This window comes from Alosa sapidissima, chromosome 16, assembly GCF_018492685.1.
Source record: "Alosa sapidissima isolate fAloSap1 chromosome 16, fAloSap1.pri, whole genome shotgun sequence".
Taxonomy (NCBI): domain Eukaryota; kingdom Metazoa; phylum Chordata; class Actinopteri; order Clupeiformes; family Clupeidae; genus Alosa; species Alosa sapidissima.
Genome location: NC_055972.1, coordinates 28,776,170 through 28,798,247, shown reverse-complemented (window position 1 = coordinate 28,798,247; position 22,078 = coordinate 28,776,170). Strand labels below are relative to the sequence as shown.

Sequence of the window (22,078 nt, the reverse complement as noted above, 5' to 3'; positions counted from 1 at the left end):
TGTTCATTTTCTAAACAAAATAAATGTATATTTTACTATTAAACTTTATAAAAATAAACAAAAAACATAAATAAATGAGCAAAATACAACCATCCAACTATATCAGTCCACCTATACATCTAAATGTCTCATTCAAACAAAGCTACTCTGCTTTTGCATTAGCATGAGCAAATATGGTTCCACTACCGCACAATGTTGCCATATGGCAACATACCTATTTTATTGAATAAAAAGGTAATAATCCTATCAAAACAATGTGACAATGAAAAAGATAAGAACTTACCCCAGATGCATGAAGTTATTTTTAAATTCTGCAGAAATATGAAATATTGAGGAAAATCTTCACATATTCAGGAGCACTTCTGCAGCGACTGTAGTCATCAAAAGTGTGGGGAAAGAATGACAGTACAAGGCAGCATAGTGTCATGTGATGTAATCAAAGCATATCATTGGTTGCCACCAGATTCTACCATGAATTTAAGACCAATCATAGCTCATATTTATTTTCAAATTTAAAGAAATGGTAAAAGAAAGGGTATGTTGCCATATGGCAACACCGTGCAGTAGAGGGTTAAGTGTACATTCGAAAATAAGAAATGAGAAACAATATAATAATAATAATAATAATAATAATATATATATATATATATATATATATATATATATATAAACTTAGGGAGTCTTTTCACCAACAGTATTCTAACAATACTCTATTGTAGTATGCTAACCACCACAACCCAACAGTATTCTAACAGTACTCATCTCTACAACTCTGTGCTAATCTCAGGGTTTGATAATGGAAGGCAGTGTTTCCCAGAGAATTTATTTGTTTGTGGTGGTAGGTGAAGGGGGGGGTGGGTTCTGTGTTGGAGTCAATAAGATAAACATCCTATAATTATACAGTTATACTTGCCTTGCACTACAAGTCCATATTGACAAGTAGCTGCAATGTTATAGTGTGCTAACCTCCACAACCCAACAGCATTCGAACACTAATGCTTCAAGTGGGATTTGAACTCTCAACCTCAAGGATCACCAGCACTAGGCATTATCCCACTGAGCCACTGACAATCCTACATATTTGGCAGTCACATTCACATGGTGAAAATGTGTGTTGGCAAACACACAACATCAAGAAAATTCCTAGCATACATTTGACAATAGAATTAAGGGCTTCATAAAAAAGAGTACAGATCTGAAAATGTGCACTGTTAATGGTATCCACATAATGATGGTTGTATGGTTGTTTTTAGAGCATAAGACCAGGGTGAAAAAGATGCATCTGAATGTAGAGATTAATATGATGAAAGAATTTTGAGTCTAGGTCAATCTGGTAAGGAAAAATAAGCATTGACAATAGAGTCAGTACCCCAAATTTTGGGTTATGGGTAGTGGGGGGTACTGGTAACAATACTTGAAAATGTGAAGTTTCTAGGACTTACGGTTTATAGGAATATAGGTGATCTAGGAAAAATGGCCTAAGTGGTCTAACTTTATTGGCCTATATCTCTGAAATGGAACAAAATATCAAAATTCTGAGCGATAACTTTTGTGAGGCTTGGTCTAAACATTGTCTGTGAGAATTTTGGTGAAGATTTGATTATTTTTGAAGAGTGTGAAACTTTTTATAATGTTTGGCTTTTCCATGAAATTGTGTCAAAAGTAAACATTTTTAGACCATAAGACCAGGGCCAAAAAGATGCATCTGAGTTTAGAGATTAATATTATGAAAGAATTTTGAGTCTAGGTCAATCTGGTAAGGAGAAATAAGCATTGACAATAGAGTCAGTACCCCAAATTTTGGGTTATGGGTAGTGGGGGGTACTGGTAACAATACTTGAAAATGTGAAGTTAAAGATTAATATTATGAAAGAATTTTGAGTCTAGGTCAATCTGGTAAGGAGAAATTAGCATAATTAACGTTTTCCAATAGCGCCACCTTTGGGTGCAGTACCCCAAATTTTGGGTTATGGGCAGAGGGGGGTACTGGTAACCATAGTTTTGGAGTTACGGTTTAGGCTGCAGTATGACTTTTACAGAATGTTGGCCAAAAATGAACGGTACAGAAACAATAGGGGTCCTGCAGCTACGCTGCTCGGGCCCCTAATAATAATTAATTAAAAAACGAAACAGATAAGATATAAGCGCAAGAAATAACATAAATAACAGACACATACAAAGCATAGTGCAGTAGTCAGTAAAAAAAGGCATCTGAAAATGTGCACTGTTAATGGTATCCACATAATGATGGTTGTATGGTTGTTCTCCAAGGAAAAAAAAATATAGGAATATAGGTGATATAGGAGAAATGGGCTGAGTGGTCGAACTTTATTGGTCTATATCTCTGAAATTGAACAACATATCCAAATTCTTTTGATAGCTTTTGTGAGGCTTTGTCTAAACATTGTCTGTGAGAATTTTGGTGAAGATTTGATAATTTTTGAAGCCTGTGAAACTTTTTATGATGTTTGGCTTTTCTCTGAAATTGTGGCAAAAGTAAACATTTTTAGAGCATAAGACCAGGGTGAAAAAGATGCATCTGAATGTAGAGATTAATATGATGAAAGAATTTTGAGTCTAGGTCAATCTGGTAAGGAAAAATAAGCATTGACAATAGAGTCAGTACCCCAAATTTTGGGTTATGGGTAGTGGGGGGTACTGGTAACAATACTTGAAAATGTGAAGTTTCTAGGACTTACGGTTTATAGGAATATAGGTGATCTAGGAAAAATGGCCTAAGTGGTCTAACTTTATTGGCCTATATCTCTGAAATGGAACAAAATATCAAAATTCTGAGCGATAACTTTTGTGAGGCTTGGTCTAAACATTGTCTGTGAGAATTTTGGTGAAGATTTGATTATTTTTGAAGAGTGTGAAACTTTTTATAATGTTTGGCTTTTCCATGAAATTGTGTCAAAAGTAAACATTTTTAGACCATAAGACCAGGGCCAAAAAGATGCATCTGAGTTTAGAGATTAATATTATGAAAGAATTTTGAGTCTAGGTCAATCTGGTAAGGAGAAATTAGCATAATTAACTTTTTCCAATAGCGCCACCTTTGGGTGCAGTACCCCAAATTTTGGGTTATGGGCAGAGGGGGGTACTGGTAACCATAGTTTTGGAGTTACGGTTTAGGCTGCAGTATGACTTTTACAGAATGTTGGCCAAAAATGAACGGTACAGAAACAATAGGGGTCCTGCAGCTACGCTGCTCGGGCCCCTAATAATAATTAATTAAAAAACGAAACAGATAAGATATAAGCGCAAGAAATAACATAAATAACAGACACATACAAAGCATAGTGCAGTAGTCAGTAAAAAAAGGCATCTGAAAAAAGATTTGAAACAGACAATAGTTTGGACCCAAGACTGAACCCTGGGGAACTCCACTTCAGGGGTGTTGGTGTTGATTTATGGTTGTCAACAGCAAAAAAAAGCTCCTATCCTGTAAATATGAATTGAGCCACTTGAGAACAGCACCTGATAAACCAGCCCAATGTTCTAGTCGATGGAGTAGTACATGTATGTTGTGGTCCACAGGGTCAAAGGTCCAGCAACAGTAAGACAGATGCCTTGCCTGCATCTGTGTTAAGGCGAATATCATTTGTAACTTTAACAAGGGCTGTTTCAGTGCTGTGATTTGCCTGAAAGCCCGAGTGAAAGTCATCTTAGGAGTTGTCAGGAATGAGGTGAGTTGATTGAAAACAATTTTTTCAATGATTTTGCCTACAGTATGAATGGTTTGATATTGGCCTATAGTTGTATAATATGGATGCATCCAGGTTAGTCTTTTTCAGCAATGGTTTTACCACAGCTGTCTTCAGGGATTTAGGAAATGTTACAGTCTGTAGTGATGTATTTATAATGCGAAGCAAGTCTGTCCCTAGGAGGTGAAGGACAGATTTGAGGAAGCTGGTGGGCAGGGCATCCAATGCACAAGTGGCAGAGTTGAGGTTCTGTATGGTTTGCGTAAGATGGCATCAATCAAACTAAACATAGACAAGTTTGGTGGATCTGAGTTTGTGGTTGGTAAATTAGGTTACTTCCTAAGCCTGTCCTTGTATGTGGTAATGGACCAGAAGCTTTGATTTGCACCATTGTCTTTCTGCCCTCCTACAGTCTCTCTTCAGGAGTTTAACCATTTGACTTTGTTTCCAAGGTGGTTTCTGTTTTACGGTGACTCTATTGAGTTTTAGTGGTGCAACATTATCCTTAATATCTTTCATTTGTGTATTAAAATTACCCAATAAAAAATCTGCTGAGTCTGATGGTTGACTCATGGTTTTGAGGAACGCTTGTTCAAACACCAGTGTGAAGTTCTGCAAGGGTGCTGAATGATCACTGTGTAATGCCATTTTTAAAGATGCAACAAGGGATGTGTTCTGTACAGTTTGATTTTATTTGAATTTATTTAAAATGTGGCAGATAAAAACACATGTGCCCTCAATTGGCAGAACAATAAAATAAAGTAAAAGAATCTCTAAACACATTTGAAAGGGAGAGGGAAGAAGTGAGCACTTATTTAATCCCACCCCTATCATTAAATCATACAACTAAAAAGTACCTGTTTCCTTTTGTTAAATTAAACGTCAATTAATGAAATTTATACCTGAAAATAATATTATTAAAGTTGTCCACTTAAAAGTGCACAACGTTGAAGTATATACAGTACATAAAATTGTATACCTATATCTTGAATTTCCACTTGGGGATAAGTAAAGTATCTATCTATCTATCTATCTATATCTACATATACACATATGCATACAAGCACATAGGTCCACATGCATTTATACTCATATGCACATTATAGACGTACTGTACACACAGCCACATCACCATTTATCATGGAAGTTGCATCATGCCACTGTAGCAACACCAACACCGCAGATGATCAGCCCCACAGTGTGTTAAACAAACAAACACTTGATATCATTTTCAAGTTTCCATGTGATGCAAGAGCTAACATTAAGATGTAAAGGCCAAAAGAGAAATTCCTGCTAATTGTTTTTACTAAATATTTACATCAGTCTTTAGTAGACAACACAAACAACAACCGTACATGTGGATTTCAGCAAGTTGCCGGCTGACATTTATTTTCCATTAGCACATTTAATTGCACCTGTTACTCCAATAACCCCGTCCCAAGAAAGATTGACAGGGACCAAACTGGTGGTGGTGGTGGGAGCTTCACCTCACTGTGTGTTCACTGTGTCCTGTTTGTGTTTCACTAATTCACCGATAGGGTTAAATGCAGAGACCAAATTTCCCTCACGGGATCAAAAAAGTATATATACTTATACTATACTGATGCGCTCTTGCAAAGCAAAATGCTTTGCCCAATTTTTTGTAACGTGACGTAACGACACATGTCGTATCATATCATGTGTTTCCGATGGGGGATCATCGACTGCTTAGCTTGCGTTGTCAACTGCATTCACATAGCTTGCGTAGGCTATGAATCAGGCCATAAGGTTCTTGTTATAACCCATCCGTGGAGCCTGTGCCATTCTCCATGGGCTCAGAACGCCCACAGGAAGCCCTGGCTTGGCTCAGGCCCCAGGTCATCCTCCTCAGACACGGCAGGTTCCGCGCCGCCGCCGACCTGAAGTCGTTCCTCAGGAAGATGTAGAGAACGGGGTCCAACAGACTGTTGAGACTCAGCAGGCCCCTGCCCAGCTGGAAGGGCATGAAGATGGCTTTCTCCCAGGCACAGACATAGGAATCCCCGTGGAATAGCAGGCCCAGGTACTTAACACACCCGATGATGTGGTAGGGTCCGAGCACCACGAGGAATATGACCACCAGGAGGGTGAGGAGGCTCTTGATGCGCCTCTTCTCGTTCGAGGCCAGGGCGGTGACGGCCATCAGCGACCGCAGGGTCTTTACGTGGAGGATGAGGATGAATGCCAGAGGAATGACGAAAGAGATCAGCAGGGTTATGAGCCGGTAGGTGATAAAGCCTCCTCCCGAAGGGTATTTCTCAATGCAGAGGGTGTAGTTGGCACGCACTGGGAAGAGCTTGTTGAAGGCGATAGACAACGGGATGGTAATCATCACCCATATGCCCAGCGCAAACCAGCGGGCAAACTTGAGTCGGCTCAGGAAGTGAAATTTCAGTGGGCAGGCGATTGCCAAGTGGCGCTCGAGTGCTATGATGCACATGAAGAAGATTGCTGCGTACATGCTGACGTAGAAACAAAGGCTGGTGAACTGGCAGACTCTGGGACCAAATCGCCAGTAGTGGTCATTTTTATAATAGTCAATCCACAGGGGCAAAGTCAGCAGTTGGATAAGGTCAGCAAGTAACAAGTTAAGCACATACACAGGCAAAACATTTTCTGTTTTGATGAGCTTGTACAATCCAACCAGAGATAAAATGTTCAAGGGAGTGCCGAGACTGAAAAATATTCCATACAGAACTGGAAGGAAGACTGCATCTTGATTGAAGTCTATCCCGCATGAGTTACCATAACGATGTCCAGTCAGGTTCTCAGAATCTAATGCCATGTTTGATAGACTGGAATAAAAAAAAAACATTCCATGTTAATTCTGAGCAAGTGAGAGCAGTAGCTGCAACTATAGTGATAAAGTTAGGCTGACCTGATTGTGTCCTCTTTTTGGTTTGTGAAAAAGAGGACAGAAGAGAAAACACTGCCTAAAAAGGCTATCTTGAACTAATTTGTGAACGACATAGAGAAACACAATGCAAATTCGCTATAAACACGTTTGAGGCTCTAGAAGAACAATATCCTGGACGACTTTTAAGGTTGAGCTGAGCTGTGTTAAAATATGTTGGAAACTTTGTCAAAATTCACTGAAAACACTTCACACTAATAATATTCAACATAGCGTGAGTTCACTTACTGTGCTGTGCTTTCCTTTAAGGCAGTTGGATGCTGACTTCTTCAAAAAGTTCTAAAATGTTTCCCCACAGTCCAGTGTGTTTAATGACTTGCATGAAATGCAGAAGTACTTTGAATTAGAGACGTTTTTTAGTCCTCATCAGCCATAAAGCCTATGACATCATTGAGGAACACTAAAATTAGGCAACATACTCATCCAATGGAAAGTACGTGCCTGTTACTTATGTTTTTGTATTAGGATAACATGCATATGGTGAATAGATAATTCTATTTCAACTTGATTTGTTTTCTCTTTTCCAGTTTGAGTATTTTGCATAGCTCAGCAGTGAGAGACCACTACAGCAATACATTTCTCAAGGTTGTCAGCTCAGAACTATAAGCAGTTTCTTGAAATAAGCTAACCACCTAAACTTCATCACACAGCAGAATTGCAGCACTCTAAAAAGCATTTGAGGAAGCTCCACAGAGGGCCCCAGAGAAGAGAATGCAAGTGTATGTTCACTGCTGCTGATATACAGTGTTGGGCAAGTTACTTTAAAATCGTAATGTATTATGTATTACTTATTACTGTCATTTCAAAGTAATTTGTTACATTATAATATTACTGTCTCTGAATTGTAAGGCATTACACTACTATTGCATTACTTTTAAGTTACTTTCACCAAAATATCTAGAAATATGGATTTGGCATTCTAAATGCAGTTTATTACGCTCAATGCAGCTCATTGCTCTTCCAATGGAGGGAGATGTGGTATAGCATAATGACTGAGCTAGGCTTAAGGCTAACAGTAGAATGCAATAGGAGCAGTGCTCGTGATGCAATACAAGGAACAATCATAGTCAGAATTTTGTTAAAAAACGACAAAAGGTCAAAGTCTGGTAAATTGTGATATAAATACTGTAACTTTAAGGCCTAGGCCTCCTCATTAAAATCAACAGAGCCTAAATCAAAGCTTACATAAAGAAATGTCAAGATGGTGGCCTGCTGGCCATTTCGGTGCCCTAAGTGAGTGGCTTTGAGTGAGTGACATTTAAATGATAACTCAAACACCTAAAGTAAAATAAAAAGGCTTATAATTTAAGACCATTACTGTGTGTTTTTAAACATTCATTTCTGAAGAAATGCTGTTTTACTTATAAATGGTGCATTGTCACTTTAAGAACATTGATCTTTACGTTCTCATAATGCCCTTTTGCAAGCTCTTGTTTATTTGAGTTCTTTGATTATTTGCAATAATATTTATAATATATAACTCTTTGATTATTTGCAATTATTAACAATAATATGCACAATGTTAAGTTGTTATAAGCAGCCTTCATTGCTTTGGAAATGGAAGTGTGCAATGACATGTTGCTTCACATTTCTTTTTGCAATTAAAAGTGAATTATGAGCCTGGTAGCCACCTAGCTACCTGAATGGAATGCGTTTCAGTCGACTCGGCATATTATGTGCTTCATGAAATGCTTGGAAAACGAATTATTGAAGACCCACCAATTCCATTCTAGTACTACGTGGTGGAGATTGAGAAAACCCAAAAAAGTATCCAACTTGCATGTAACATGGTGTTAGTGCATTTTGACATTGTAAACGTTATTGAGTGAAACGCCATTTGCAGTAAAGCTACTTTTCATTGGCTATATTTGGGTGACTCCTTTGGTGCCCTACGCAAAGTGCATGATGCGCGTGGTGAGAGTGGTGGCACTGCCAGGCTACATAGGCCTACAACTTTTTTCTGCATTTCTATCCCTTTATTCTCTTTAATTCAAGTTCACAGCACAAAGCTGACATGCACTACTAAGAGCATAGTTTGTGTTTTAACAAGAATCAAAAAGATTAGCTTGGCTCCACTTTAGATGTTTCATTAAATTACTTGTGCTATTTCGCAAGGCATAGAGAGATCTTTCGGTTTCGCACACAAAGTGCACTTACTTAACTATTATGTTCTTCATATCCTTGTCTCTGACAAGCTGAAAATAATGAGCGTAGGCTTATGTCTATCCAGCAAATAGAATCCGACTTCGAGTCTGCTGCAGCCACAGCAGTGACGGACTGGGATTAAAAAACGGCCCTGGCATTTTCACCAACCAGCGGCCCACACGGGGACGCGCATGCACGCGCGTGCATGTGCTCGCAACACACAGATATAACTTAACATGCACGGACATAACACGTTTGTAGCCCCATTGGTGATGAACTCTAACTTTAATATGCATAAAGACTGAACCAAGAACATGGATATATCAATGCACAACTCCAAAAAAATGAATGCAATATGAAATATGAAAATGAAAAAAGAATAGCCTAGAATAAATGGATTTTCTATGTAATGTCACGAAAACATGCGTGCGCAAGAGGCAGAAAGCACCATAGAACAGCATAGAGCAGTGCTCTCCATGAAAAGAACAAAATTAGTTTTTGTGCTGAAAACTGCACAATTCGAAATCACGATGGTTAGAGAACGTTCAATATGTTCAATATCCCTAAAGGAATGCATGTCTTTGCCAAAAATGACAAAATACGATGTTAATGCAAATGAATGGCAAACTCTGAAATATAGCCTGAAATGAGATGTTATTATCATTGATCTTAATTAACATCATGCAGTTAACAAGGTGCTAAGGAGCTTGCTCTTCTCCGCAACCCTGTCTATCACGTCATCAGCATCCAAGTTCCGATGCTTTGACTGTATACTTGTTTAGAGGAGACTTGTTCAGACTGTCCCAGTGCGTGGGAGATGTGTCAATTCCGACTGTAGATTTTCAACCGTAGCACCTTCACTGAATTTAAGCAGACATTCTCTTATGTTTCGATGTGCATTTGGGGGCAGTTTATTAGCTTTTATAAGGGGAAAATTCCGAGGATCAAGGCATGATAGATCGGCAATTCCCTGTGCTGAAGGAAGTAGACGCATTCGGTTTTGAAATTCCCAGAAGTCATTGCTTCATGTAGCCTAACTTTTGTAAACCAATAATAAAATAAAAGATACAGGCAGCATATATTGTATTCCAATTTCAAACAATGCACTTTTAAATCATTTGATTGAACAAGGTTACAAAAGAATGTAGACTGATGTAAATATTGAGGGTCATGTCTGGTATAAATACTGATCAGTTTCCTACAATGAAGAAGGAAAAGGGAGTTAGAGATAAATGGCTAATTCGAAGCCTTGTAACACTATTGATGCTTGATAGAGGGCCGAGAGTTAATAGGCTTGTTCGACTTCGGCTGAGTCTGGCTTACTACGTAAACGTGATCTTCAGAGACTATCCGGGAGGAGCTATAACAGAGGGCAGCTCATCCCGGACAGAAAAGCCACAGTCTGCCTGACGTGAGTCGCGGGAGATATCTCGGAATGTTGTTTCGCAATAAACACAGCAGAACTTTCATTCTTACTCATTAAAATCAGCATGATGACTGACGAAATAAATTCTTATGATGTAGTTTAAATAAACCACTGTTGTCATACAGTTAACAGGCCTGCATTGTAGCACATAAATTCAATATCAAGTGTTTCCCCTATATGTGTGTCTATCTATTTAGCCAACAGCAGAAAATAACAGAATATCCAAACGTTTTCAGTAGGCTAGCCTACCATTGTTGCAGAAATCACGTATAAGAAGGTATCCCTTCGATTTCTGTTTATTTTCGCATATTCCAACATAAGGAAGCAGCATGAGCCTCCCGTCATAATCGTCATGAGGACATTCCTCCCAAATGGCCCTATCACGTCTTTGAACTGACGTCATGAGGGCGTGTTTCAGCTCGTGCAGCTCTGGAAGGCAACTGCAAGATCTGTCTGCAGGCTAAGACTCCCGCGATATTTTAAGGCCATGTGACATGGTGTCACGGTGGTAAGTCCCTCCCCGGCTGACAGAAGTCGGACAGAATTTCTAACCAGTAAGCATTGCGTCCATCCCAGTATGCATTGTGTTCAACCCAGCATGCATCACATCAAGTCAGATCTGCACAGATCTGCCGCAAGTCGAACTCGCCGATTGTAAAATCGTCTTTACGATAAATAGAGCATCACAGTCCCGCCTCTCCTCCGAGAAAGCTTAGTTTCCGGAAGTACATTTCCCATTCATTTCTCCCATTGCCGTTTGGAAAAATCTGTATCTAAAGAGTTTTAGAGCATGTCTTAGGCTAATCAGCTACGGCGTAACTCATAAGCATACAACATATCATTTCGAGTGAAAAAACAAAGAGAAAGTCCAAAAAAAGTCAAAGGTACAAGACTGTGTACATATTTTCATTTCCGAGCGAAGGAACTACTCATCCCATAAACCACCGCGCCTCACTGAAAAATATATAAGCAGCACAAACCAGCGCGAAATCATTTCCAACCGGCGACAGCACGCGAACCCTTTCCTCCAAACAATGATTTTTATGTAGTTAATAGCAGTTATTTCAGGAGTAATCGTGTAAATAATAGTGTTTTGGTATTGAATGTTATATTTACCATCGTGTATTTTATATTGTGTGTGTGAAAGCGGTTAACGTTAGCAACATTGTGCAGTGCTTCGTATCTGACTGCCATCCTGATGCATGGTCTGGACCACCATATTCAGTTTATTAACTTGCTGTGAATTATTACACAAAATGTTCATTAAATGTACAAAGAAGTATTTCTAGGTTAATGATTGATGATATGGCTCGTACAGTATGAAGGCTACAGTAGCCTAGCTAATGTTAACTAGCATTACCAACCTCCCTGCAAAACTCACCACACAACTTCGTAGGTTTGATAGGTCTTGTCCCTCATGCTGGCCCATACAAAACCCACAAGCTGACCCTCGACACACAACAGTCAATAATGTGACCCGATTTAAACTGGTTTTCATCCCTTTGGACACTCTTGATTTCGTCCTTGAAACTGAAATATTCACGGGGGCATGGACGGTTTGCTAACCATTTTACTGCAGTGTCTACCCGGTGGTAGCATCCAGCTTTGCTATCAGCTAGCTAGCTAGTTCAAAAGTTTTAAGTTCTTAATGGGGATATATAGGGCTTTTTATGCCTCGACTAAGTTGATGTTTCATATAAACAACAATTCATGTTCATAGAAACAACAAGGTCACTAAAACATAATATATTTCATACCTGTATTGCAGCATGTAGGCTAATGTTAGCAGCATTATAATGTCATTCTAATGTCTGAAAGGCTAATGATTAGCCTATCGGCTACCTGAAAAGTTAAGTGTTCAAACTAGCATTTGCAGTGTTCTATTTGATGGTGTATTGGCCCTGACTAAGTTCGTGTGATATATAAACCCCAATCCTTGTTGATACAAGTACCAATGTTCATCTAGAAAGTTTTTATTCACATTAAGATTTTCGCCATAGGCAGTAAAAGACTCCGCCATCTTTGTCAATAATTTTCGCTGATAAAGTTTCAAACTATGACCTTAACGGCATTTCCACCAATCAGAGGCATCACTGTGGGATTGTGGGATTGTTCAGGATTGTGCGTAATGAAGTACTTATCCAAGACATCGCGAATAAAATACATTTATCTCAAAACGAGGTTAGTGCCCCGTGAACTTTTGGCGTCTATATGAGCATACACAATCGCTTAGTACAGCCGTAGCTGGTTTTGAGTCTACCATGTGCAGTTAAGTTTTTTATGGCTAATACCCGAATTGTCAATGGAGAAATTGCATTGAATTCTTCCTTCCGGAAACTCCTGTGGGCGGGACTGTGATGCTCTATGGGACGCGCAAACCCGACAAGCATGCCGCTCTGTGATTGGCCGGCCCAAACGGCATCTGCCCAAATGCCAGACCGTCCAGTCCGTCACTGAGCCACAGTCATCTTCAACTAGTATCAGGAGATAACGTTCTACTATTATGCGCAATTTTTTCTTCTCTGTTGTTCTCGCGGTGGTGTTTGCGAATATGTATCAAAACAAAACACCACTTAATTTCGGGTTAAAATGCATTGTAACGCGCGTTACTGAAGTTTGTACCGAGTAAAATATTACCCAATTTTTTTTAGTAATGCCTTACATTACCGCGTTACTGCAAACAGCAATATATTACAGTAATTACATTACTTTTGTAATGCATTACTCCCAACACTGCTGATATAATATTAGCTTAGATTCAACGTTATTCTCAGTGTGCAGAGTACAAGTACAGAGCAAATGACATGCAGTTAGCTGTATGCAGTATGCAGTTAATATCACAGCTGAGTAATCAAAACCAATTGGCATGACATTAGGGGGTTAACTGTTAAGTCACTCCCCCCTGTCTATAAACACCACACCAAAATTCCAACACGATGGAGCCTCAATACTTCACTCATAAAAGACCCAGACTTCACAACACTAATAAGGCACGAGTGGGCATTCTATCTAAAGATGAATGACTTTCCAGACATCTCACCCTCACTGTTATGGGAAGCTGGGAAGGCATTTATCAGGGGTAAAATCATTTCATATTCTTCATACAGGAAAAAACAGCAACAACAATTGGAAAATACAATAGAACAGAAAAATCAAACATCTAGCAAACAAACTATCAAGCAATCCCAGCGAACCAAAACAGACTGAATTAAAAGATACATAAAATACATTACAAAAAACTAAATTTCTCATTCAACAATTGTAATACAATGACTTTCAGTACAGCAATAAAGCAAACAATAAATATCTGCCAAACCTACTTCAACATAAAAAAGAAAAACTCAATCATCTAGGGACACTATCAATCAATCAGAGACACTACAGGAACGATAACTCAAAATCCAAAAAATATAAACAGCATTTTCCAGAACTTCTACAGTGACCTTTACTCGTCTCCTCACCAACCTACACACTCTGACAGCGAAGCTTTATTTTAAAATTTGGATCTCCCTAAATTAACCACAGAACAAGCAGCATTCCTAGACGCACCTCTCACCCTCAGCAAACTGACTTCAGCTTTAAATAAGATGCCCAATAACAAATCTCCTGGACCATAATGGACTACCAGCCGAATTCTACCGACATTTTTGGGACATAATCACTATTCCATAGAGTAATTATAGAGATTAAAGCCACTTTGACCATACCCACACATATGAATACTGTCGCCATGACACTACTGTTAAAACCTAAGATTCCACTCTACCCTCTAGCTATCGTCTTTCACTAATCAACACAGATCTGTAAATTATAACTAAAGAATTAGCTACCAGAATAGAGACAGTCACCCCCACACTCATTCACCCAGATCAGACAGGCTTTATCAACAGACTCGCCACAGACAATGTACAGACAATGTACAAAGACTCCTTTACAAAGACTCCCTTTAATCTTATTAATATAACGCAACAAACCCAACAGAAAACTATCATCATTTAACTTGACGCAGAAAAAGCTTTTGATAAAGTAAACTGGCTCTTTTTATTCAACAACTTTACATCAATTTAGGTTTGGAGAGTCGTTCATATTATATGATTGAGGGGCCCTATTAAGACAACATAGCCTATGTTATTTGACTGTATATATATATATATATATACTGTATATATATAAGTATATATACTCTTTTGATCCCGTGAGGGAAATTTGGTCTCTGCATCCCAATCCGTGAATCACACTCAGCACACAGTGAGGTGAAGCACACACTAATCCCGGCACAGTGAGCTGCCTGAACCAACAGCGGCGCTCGGGGAGCAGTGAGGGATTAGGTCCCTTGCTCAAGGGCACTTCAGCCGTGCCTACTGGTCGGGATTCGAACTGGCAACCTCCCCAACTAACCAGTAGGCCATGGCTGCCCTAACTGAGGGGCCCTATTCCGATATCAGGGCTGGAGAACATAGTAGTGACTTCACGCAGAGACTTAGGCTTCAGGGATCCCTAAACACTTGGCCCCCTGGGCCCGCCTGTAATCCATCCCTGCTCATTAGCTTGTTTAGAACTATTGAACCGTTTTGGAAATTCTGGTGTGTGATATTCCATAGATAACCTTATTCAAGTTTGAATAGCCTAAATTATCGGGATAAAAAAGCTGATTTACAAAGTGATTCCATGCCTCCTTGAAAAAGTTTATATATATATATATATATATATATATATATATATATATATATATATATATATATATATATATATATGTGAAAAAAATTAAGGGAACACTTTAATCATACACTGGATCGGTACTCTGACACTGTTTGGTTCTGAGCACAAGTAAAACTTTTGAGGTGAGTGTTTTATTGAACTGTCAGACATTCTGTGAATGTAGTTTGAGAATGGCGAAAAGGGTGGAAGGTTTCAAAAAATGTGTTTTAACTATTGTGGAAAACTGTAAGTGTTCCCTTAATTTTTTTGAGCAGTGCATATACCTCGTTTTGGAAGTCGGTTTGGGTTAAAGCATCTGCTTTATGAATAAAAGTAAATGTTAATGGTTTTGCGTCTCTGTGTGTGTGTGTGTGTGTGTGTGAGAGAGAGAGAGAGAGAGAGAGAGAGATTGAGATTTTAAAACATACTTTATTCCAGTTTTACAAAACCAAAAGCAGGTCAATCAATCACTCTTTGTCATCACAAAGTAGAGATATGAAATAGATAATAAAACCATTTTTATAAAAGATGGCTAAAATGCAATTAATTTTCAATCACAGTGCAAAGTGCTTGTTTGGTACACCACACCTCCTCAAAGGTTTCCATATTTTGCATTAACTTATAAAACCGGAAGTCAACCAAAACTCTGGCTTTAACCAGGGCAGGAAACAGAACAACAACATTAGTTCCTGGTAGGTTCTCCACCTTATTCCTTCTTGTGATATAAATAGCCATTTTGGCTTGCCCCAGGATAAAATTCAGAAGTTTGCATACATTTTGTCTTTTTTTTGACATATTTAAAACCAAGGACAAACATCTCTGTGGAGAACTCTTCACTGAAAGCACAAAATAAACCTTGTAGCATGCAAAACAAAGGTGTTAACCTTAAACAAAGTGCAAAAGCATGAAAGACAGTTTCCCTTTGATAACAGAAAGGACATTCCTGACTAGCATTTGTGTTTATCACTGAAACAAAAGCATTGACAGCAACTGCTCCATGAAGAATTCGCCACTGTAAGTCACCCACTCTCTTAGCCAATGGTGTGTGAGAGAGAGAGAGAGAGAGAGAGAGAGAGAGAGAGATAGCACCCATGCACATGACTGGGGTGAAAATAGCCAACTGAATGGGCAGCAAGCACTACATTACACATTTTGCTCCCCAAAATAACCTGCTTTCAGGTACACCCTTGTGCATTTGTTTGTACATTGTGCACAGGCAGCATGCTGTTTAGTGTATTACAGAAGTACGTCATCTAGATGAATGGGTACCCAGCCACCTGTAATAATCCAAACAGTGGGACATGGCCAACAACGTTTCTGGGGAAGATTTTCACTCATCAAACCCAAATACCTGATTCAGAACACACATTCGTATTAGTGGAAGGTGCCAACCCTGAGTTCCATATCAATGTTTGCATGTTCACACATTTGGCACTTTAAAGACTGCCTGGGAAGAGGAGCTCATAGTATTTGAATGTGCTTCATTTTTCAATCAGAGTTGTAATTTAAATGCTTACAAGGTGTTGAAACACCGCTTGGCAGATATTTTCGGGCCCTGGCTCGACAGACGGATTTCCGTACTATGCGTTCTTTCGTGCGTCGTCTCAGCCCAGGGCATGGCTCCAAACTCCATGTAAAGTGTGTAGCTGTCCAAAATCCAATCTCCCGATCAATATCAAAGCTTTCAGATACGGGAGGAAAATGAAGTCTAAAAGCCCCTCACAGTGAGGTTACTCATAAAGCACTGTGGATGTCAGGGGAAGATGCATTTCCATTTTAAGGAGCATCCCCTTCCCCTTCAGTGGCAACAGTGATGCTCAGCACTAGGCGCCCCAACGACAGTGAATGTGAGTTATAAATAGATTACATCTAATCTCAGGACTTTATTATATCAGCTGTCTAATGTCTTAGAATATAATAAAGGATCGTGCCCTTGTTACAGCAAAGAAGTCCCCTTTGCCTTCAAACACTTTGGTAGCATACCCTTTAATTGAATCAGAGCTCATTAAAGCATAGTTGTGGAAGATGTTATACAATTGTTATGCGTGCACCTCCTGTTTTAAATTGACTCAGTGCAGGTGAACTTAGTTTGACACCGTGGTTCCTGTGATTAATATTTTGCTGGGCAAGGATGCTGGATGAATTCTCAGGGATGGTCTTCTGGAGGCCCCATCTGCAGGGAGTGTGTCTGCAGCTTCTATGTGCTGTGAAAGAGCCATGCTCTAGTGTTGATGCATGAGTACGCCATGTACCAGTGGGGTTTGGAAATCATGGTGCAGGACACAAAGAAATGCGCTTGCACAAGGAAATTCTGGAGGAATCATTTATTTTAAAGGCTCCCTGAAACAAAAAAAGAGAGTGAACCTGTAGGAAGTCTTTCTCTGAGCAAATAGGTAGCAGTGCTGAACCTATGTTCTTGGGAGCATGAGATTGTAATGGTCTCATACTGTAGATGAGCAAGAGGTAGAATTCTGTTGAAATATTACTTTTAAAGTAGCCTGGCTAACCTCATCTCATTGAGATGGGGTCTGGGAACTAGACATTCATTTTCTCATATTTGAAACGTGGTTTACGAATGCCTAGAGCCGTTGATTGGGCGCTACGAATGTCTATCAAATGCGTCTGTACGTAGCTCATAATGGCCAGAAATGGGCATTATTTTAATTATATGTATTTTAAATACATATTTAATTACTTTTAGCTTTTTTTTTGTAATTAGTATTATGCAGGATTGGAAAAAATCAAATGTACTTTGTAACAAAATATGTTGAGGGGTTGTATTTCAAATACTTGTGAAAAATCTGTCATTTTTTTCTCAAATAAACAGTAAACACGTAAACACGTACAGCAGCCAAAAAACTTACAACACGTAAACACATGCAGCAGCCAAAAAACTATGCAAGACTATTATTTATTGACTTCAGTTCATCTTTTAACTGTATGCAGAAACATATATTAGTTAAAAGACTATGTGATATTAACACAAATAGTTTTCTTGTGCAGTGGATAAAAGAATTCCTTACAGATCGACCACAAAGAGTACAGTAGTGTTCAGTGGCATTACCTCTGAGACAGTGATCCTAAATACTGGCGCGCCTCAAGGCTGCGTTCTCTCACCTGTCTTGTTTTCCTTGTACACCAATGAAATGCATATTATGAACTCTACCTGTCACTTGTATAAGTATGCTGATGATATGGTTGTGGTTGGTCTAATGCAGGCATGGAATACAGTCAACCAATCCGCATATTTTAAGTAAGGGATAATGTATTGTCCGCAGGTAATTATCAGAAACTAAGTCCTGACAGGGAGAACAGAACCCCGACGCGCATATGCTTATCATAGTCCGGGAGCCAAAGGCCAGCATCTTGGTGAACCTGGTTTTGTCGTTTAAAGTTTTTTTCTTTGCTGTTTCTTGTTGCGTAGGGGGTTACTCAATAAGAATAGGGAGGGTGCCCGGTGATACCCATTGGACAATTCCCAATATTCAGCTCTAATTGAAACTCTTCTAAACGTGCATCTCGCCTGTTATTGGCTGGAACACTGTTTGTTATGTTTTGTGGTGCAGGCTGCACCAGTTTGTTTTTGTTGCCGTTTGCGGAGCCTGGGCTGTTAAAGAGACCGCATTTTTTCACAATGTGTTCAGGGGACAGGCAGCTAGCGGATAATGAGGAGATGTTTGCTGTATGTGCATGTGTTTTTGCACCTGTAAATAATTCTGTATATTGGGACAACTTACAGGATGTTATTCTGTTTGTCCCCTGTGTTGCGAGTCATGTACAGTGTATGTAGGCAATAGGCATGCATTTCTAGCACAAAAAGGGAAATGCAGTAGAGTTAACAAGTGTTTGCAGTCAGAGAAACATCTGTCTGTCCATCAGCTATTTATTCTTCATAACTCAGCTTTTACTAACCTCACTTTGTCCATCACCTATTTATTTGACAAAACTCAGGGTTTTTACTAACAAGCATTCTGTCAGTCAGCTCTTTATTACAAGGGCGTAGGTTTGGTCTGAGCTTTGGTGGGGACACTACCCACTAACCCCAACCCCATGGAAGGCCTATTGATAGAAATTGTGATAGTAAAATATGTAGATTTTGGTAGTTTGGCCTTTTCATGTAGCCTTGGCAACTAGCCATCTAGTATACTGTAGGCCTGAGTAATATGCAGATGAAATTACACTTAAAGTTAAACTCACCTCAACAAGTCTTTTGCAAACATTTAATGGCCTCCTTACACCAAACAACTTTGACAAGATTTGGGAAAGATTCTTGAAAGATTGGAGTCTTTTGAGTAAAGTTTGAATGGGGGGCATTAGTTGAAAGACTATATCTTTCAAGAATCTTTCCCAAATCTTGTCAAAGTTGTTTGGTGTAAGGTGGCCATAACCCACCGTGAGCAATGCTAAAGTCACTGTTACAAACAGTGCAGTGTGCAAGACTATAATTGTGTTTTATTCTTATGAGACAATTGGGCACACATGCACCACTCCTCTCTCTCTCTCTCTCTCTCTCCGTTGTGTGCGCGTTAAACTCAGATGCCCACGCGATTTGAAGTCCGGTCTGGCTTGCGTGCTCTTGTTCGCTCTAGGTTCAGGGAGATTTTACGTCTTTTGCGGGCGTCAGGAAGCCGCTATCAATATGTGGGAGACTCCCAAAACTTCGGGAGACTTGGGATGTCTAGCTAGACAGCACTTTGTCGCCAGCACAGAATGTACAATGTACCTTAATGTTGTCATGTTTAGCTGACACAAACTCAAAATAATGACTGTATAGATCAAATGTGCATCTCTCTGCTGTTTACGTTTGTGTCGCTGCGTGGTTTTACACGTGAGTTGTCCTCATGCTGAAAACGTGAGCATAGCCTACAAAATAGACTAACGCGTTAGGCTACTAAGTAACACTTAGGCATCACTGGTTTTATTTGGGTCATCAGCACACTTTATGTTGTCTAATAGGCCTAACTTATACCATTTAGCCAGGAAAGCTATCAGTTTTCTATTAGGATATAGTTTGTTTACCACAGTCACGGCCCTCTGTGCAATTTTGCATTTAGAATAGCTCTGAAACTGGGGGGCGAACATGTCGCACAGGGGACAGCCTGGACATCTCACTCGCAAAATGAAACATTTCTGTGGGGCGCCTGCCATGGACCTTGCAGTTGCAAAATGCAAGGGACATCAGCCTATTTGCACGAATCTTTTGACTATTGCGCAAAAGCCTCTTGTTCTGATATTTATTCATTTCACATTCTTACAACATAGCTTGTCACAATATCAATACACGACCTTGGTACGGCCTACAAACTAACGTTTAACTCCAGAGGAAAATGCGGATTCAACTTTCCAAATAAAGAAACCTCCACAAATAGGCTACAATATAATAACTTGAGTTACTTGCTATGTTTACATAGGAATTGACGGTGTTATGGATCCATTTGTCTGCAACGCAACGTAGCCTACAACATCACTCTATAGAAATACAGGAACAGCTTACTATGCTGAAGAGTGACGACTGCGTAGCATGCAAGAATACCCCCAAGAAAAGTTTGAGAACCTGTGGCCTAAAACAATATGGTTGCATGCAGGTTGCATGTTAGATCAGAAGTGGGTCCACAGAAAAAAAGTTTGGGAAACACTGATCTAGGCGATGTAGGCCTAAGCACAGCTCAGTTTTAAGAAATGCTTAAAACCGAAAGACCATGTCGAATTTTGCTACAATTTATTCCAAAACCGGATTACTCTGGAACAGCTAACTACAAACGGGAATGCATTATACCTTTGTGTTCGGTAAGGTCTGCTATTTATTCTGATATATGGTTTGTCATGTGTTGTGTGAAGAGTGTGTAGGCCTACGATATTCCACCGAGACGAATGGATGTGGAGATGGGCGCAGAGAATAATTATTAAATCTCTTGAAGTTATTTTTCTCGTGAACTGTTTATCACAGCAAATAGTGGCACCGTTTAAAAGCTGAGAAAAGGCTCTTTCACATGACACATGTGTGATGAGTAGCCTACTTCTCGAGGACTTCAACAGAGGAGAATGGGTGAATTTGGACGCACTTCATATGCCTTGTAGTGAAGTGAAGCTGAAGCGCTGCGCCATGCTGCGCAAGAGACTGCGGCTCACTGGTAGTTATTATACATATCAGCGCTATTTACCCTTATAGGCTACTGCACATTACAAGAGATTATCCGCAGCACTAAAGTGAGAAATGATTTAACTCTTTGTGTAGCGCATGTGAGCGACTTTTCCCCCATTTCAACCTGAATATTGGTGGGGACATTTCAGTTGTAATTTGACATTGGTGTGGACACATCCTTCGGTCCCCACGCAAATCTACGCCCCTGCTTTATTATGACCGCCGCGCAGCGAAGATTTTTTTTTTTCTTTTTCTTTTTTTTTTTTCTTTTTCGCATGGCCAATTTTCCGTCAAGGATTCCCGGGACACTGAAAGACCGGGGTGCACAAATCTTGGTGGGAATGTAGCCCCACAAGGATAGCATGGAACAATTGTTTTTCGTTTTGATCTGTAGCCCCCCCCCCTCCCCCCGTTGGACTGAACCCCTTGAAAGGAGGGTAGGGCGACACAGTTTTCTGTGAATATCTCGAGACCCGTAGTGTTAAGGAGGAGCACCTTTTTTTTGTATGTTGATCTTAAGGGGCCATGTCAACCCATTCTATAACCACTCATTTCATGTATAGTGCCACCTAGTTAAAAACGAAAAAGTAAAAATGAGGTGCTGTAATCGCAGGTATCTGTGACGTAAAGTTTCGTGGAATTCCGTTCATGGGGGCCATATAATAAATTAATTTATGTTACTGTACACAGCCGGACACAGTTTTCTGTGAATAACAAGAACATTAAGCAAAGTAAGATCCCTGATTGATTTGCCAAGACATCAGCTGCTCCAGCCTCAGATTTTGCGCAGATCTTAAATTGGGGTAAATATTCTGCAGAATATACATTCACTCTACTGCTCAGGAGTGCGTTTCCCAAAAGCATCGTTGCTAACTACGGTAGCAACTAACATGGTTGCAACTATGTAAGTACGACACAACTGTTCCCCAAAACGATAGTGTGAACTATGGTGGTGGAACTTACATAGTACGATGCATCGTGACACTGCGTCAGTGTTTCCCAAAACCATAGTAGCAACTAATGTTCGC

The 22,078-nt window shown here is 39.6% G+C and overlaps 1 protein-coding gene and 1 long non-coding RNA gene across 3 annotated transcripts; one reads left to right on the top strand and one right to left on the bottom strand.

Moving 5' to 3' along the window:
• The first annotated feature begins 394 nt into the window (after positions 1–394).
• Positions 395–18,327, top strand: LOC121685711. Its single transcript, XR_006023412.1, has 3 exons — positions 395–405; positions 1,452–1,459; positions 18,252–18,327. It is a non-coding gene; the product is annotated as an uncharacterized LOC121685711 (long non-coding RNA).
• On the bottom strand, positions 4,391–8,861 carry zgc:171579 (uncharacterized protein LOC557116 homolog). 2 transcript variants are annotated; one of them, XM_042066389.1, is made up of 2 exons: positions 8,797–8,861; positions 4,391–6,520 (listed from the first exon to the last, which is right to left on the bottom strand). In XM_042066389.1, the coding sequence occupies exons 1-2, from the start codon at positions 8,814–8,816 to the stop codon at positions 5,482–5,484; spliced, it is 1,059 nt and encodes a 352-aa protein (XP_041922323.1). In that variant the 5' UTR covers positions 8,817–8,861; the 3' UTR covers positions 4,391–5,481. The 2 variants fall into 2 exon arrangements, with proteins under 2 accessions (XP_041922323.1, XP_041922324.1); XM_042066390.1 differs by lacking the exon at positions 8,797–8,861 and adding an exon at positions 6,868–6,987.
• Positions 18,328–22,078: the final 3,751 nt, after the last annotated feature.

Coding starts and splice junctions, on each gene's coding strand:
- zgc:171579 (XM_042066389.1), bottom strand. CDS start 8,816: ATGAAGAACATAATAGTTAA. Junction 6,521..8,796: donor ATGAAGAACATAATAGTTAA/GTAAGTGCACTT, acceptor TTTTTATTCCAG/TCTATCAAACATGGCATTAG.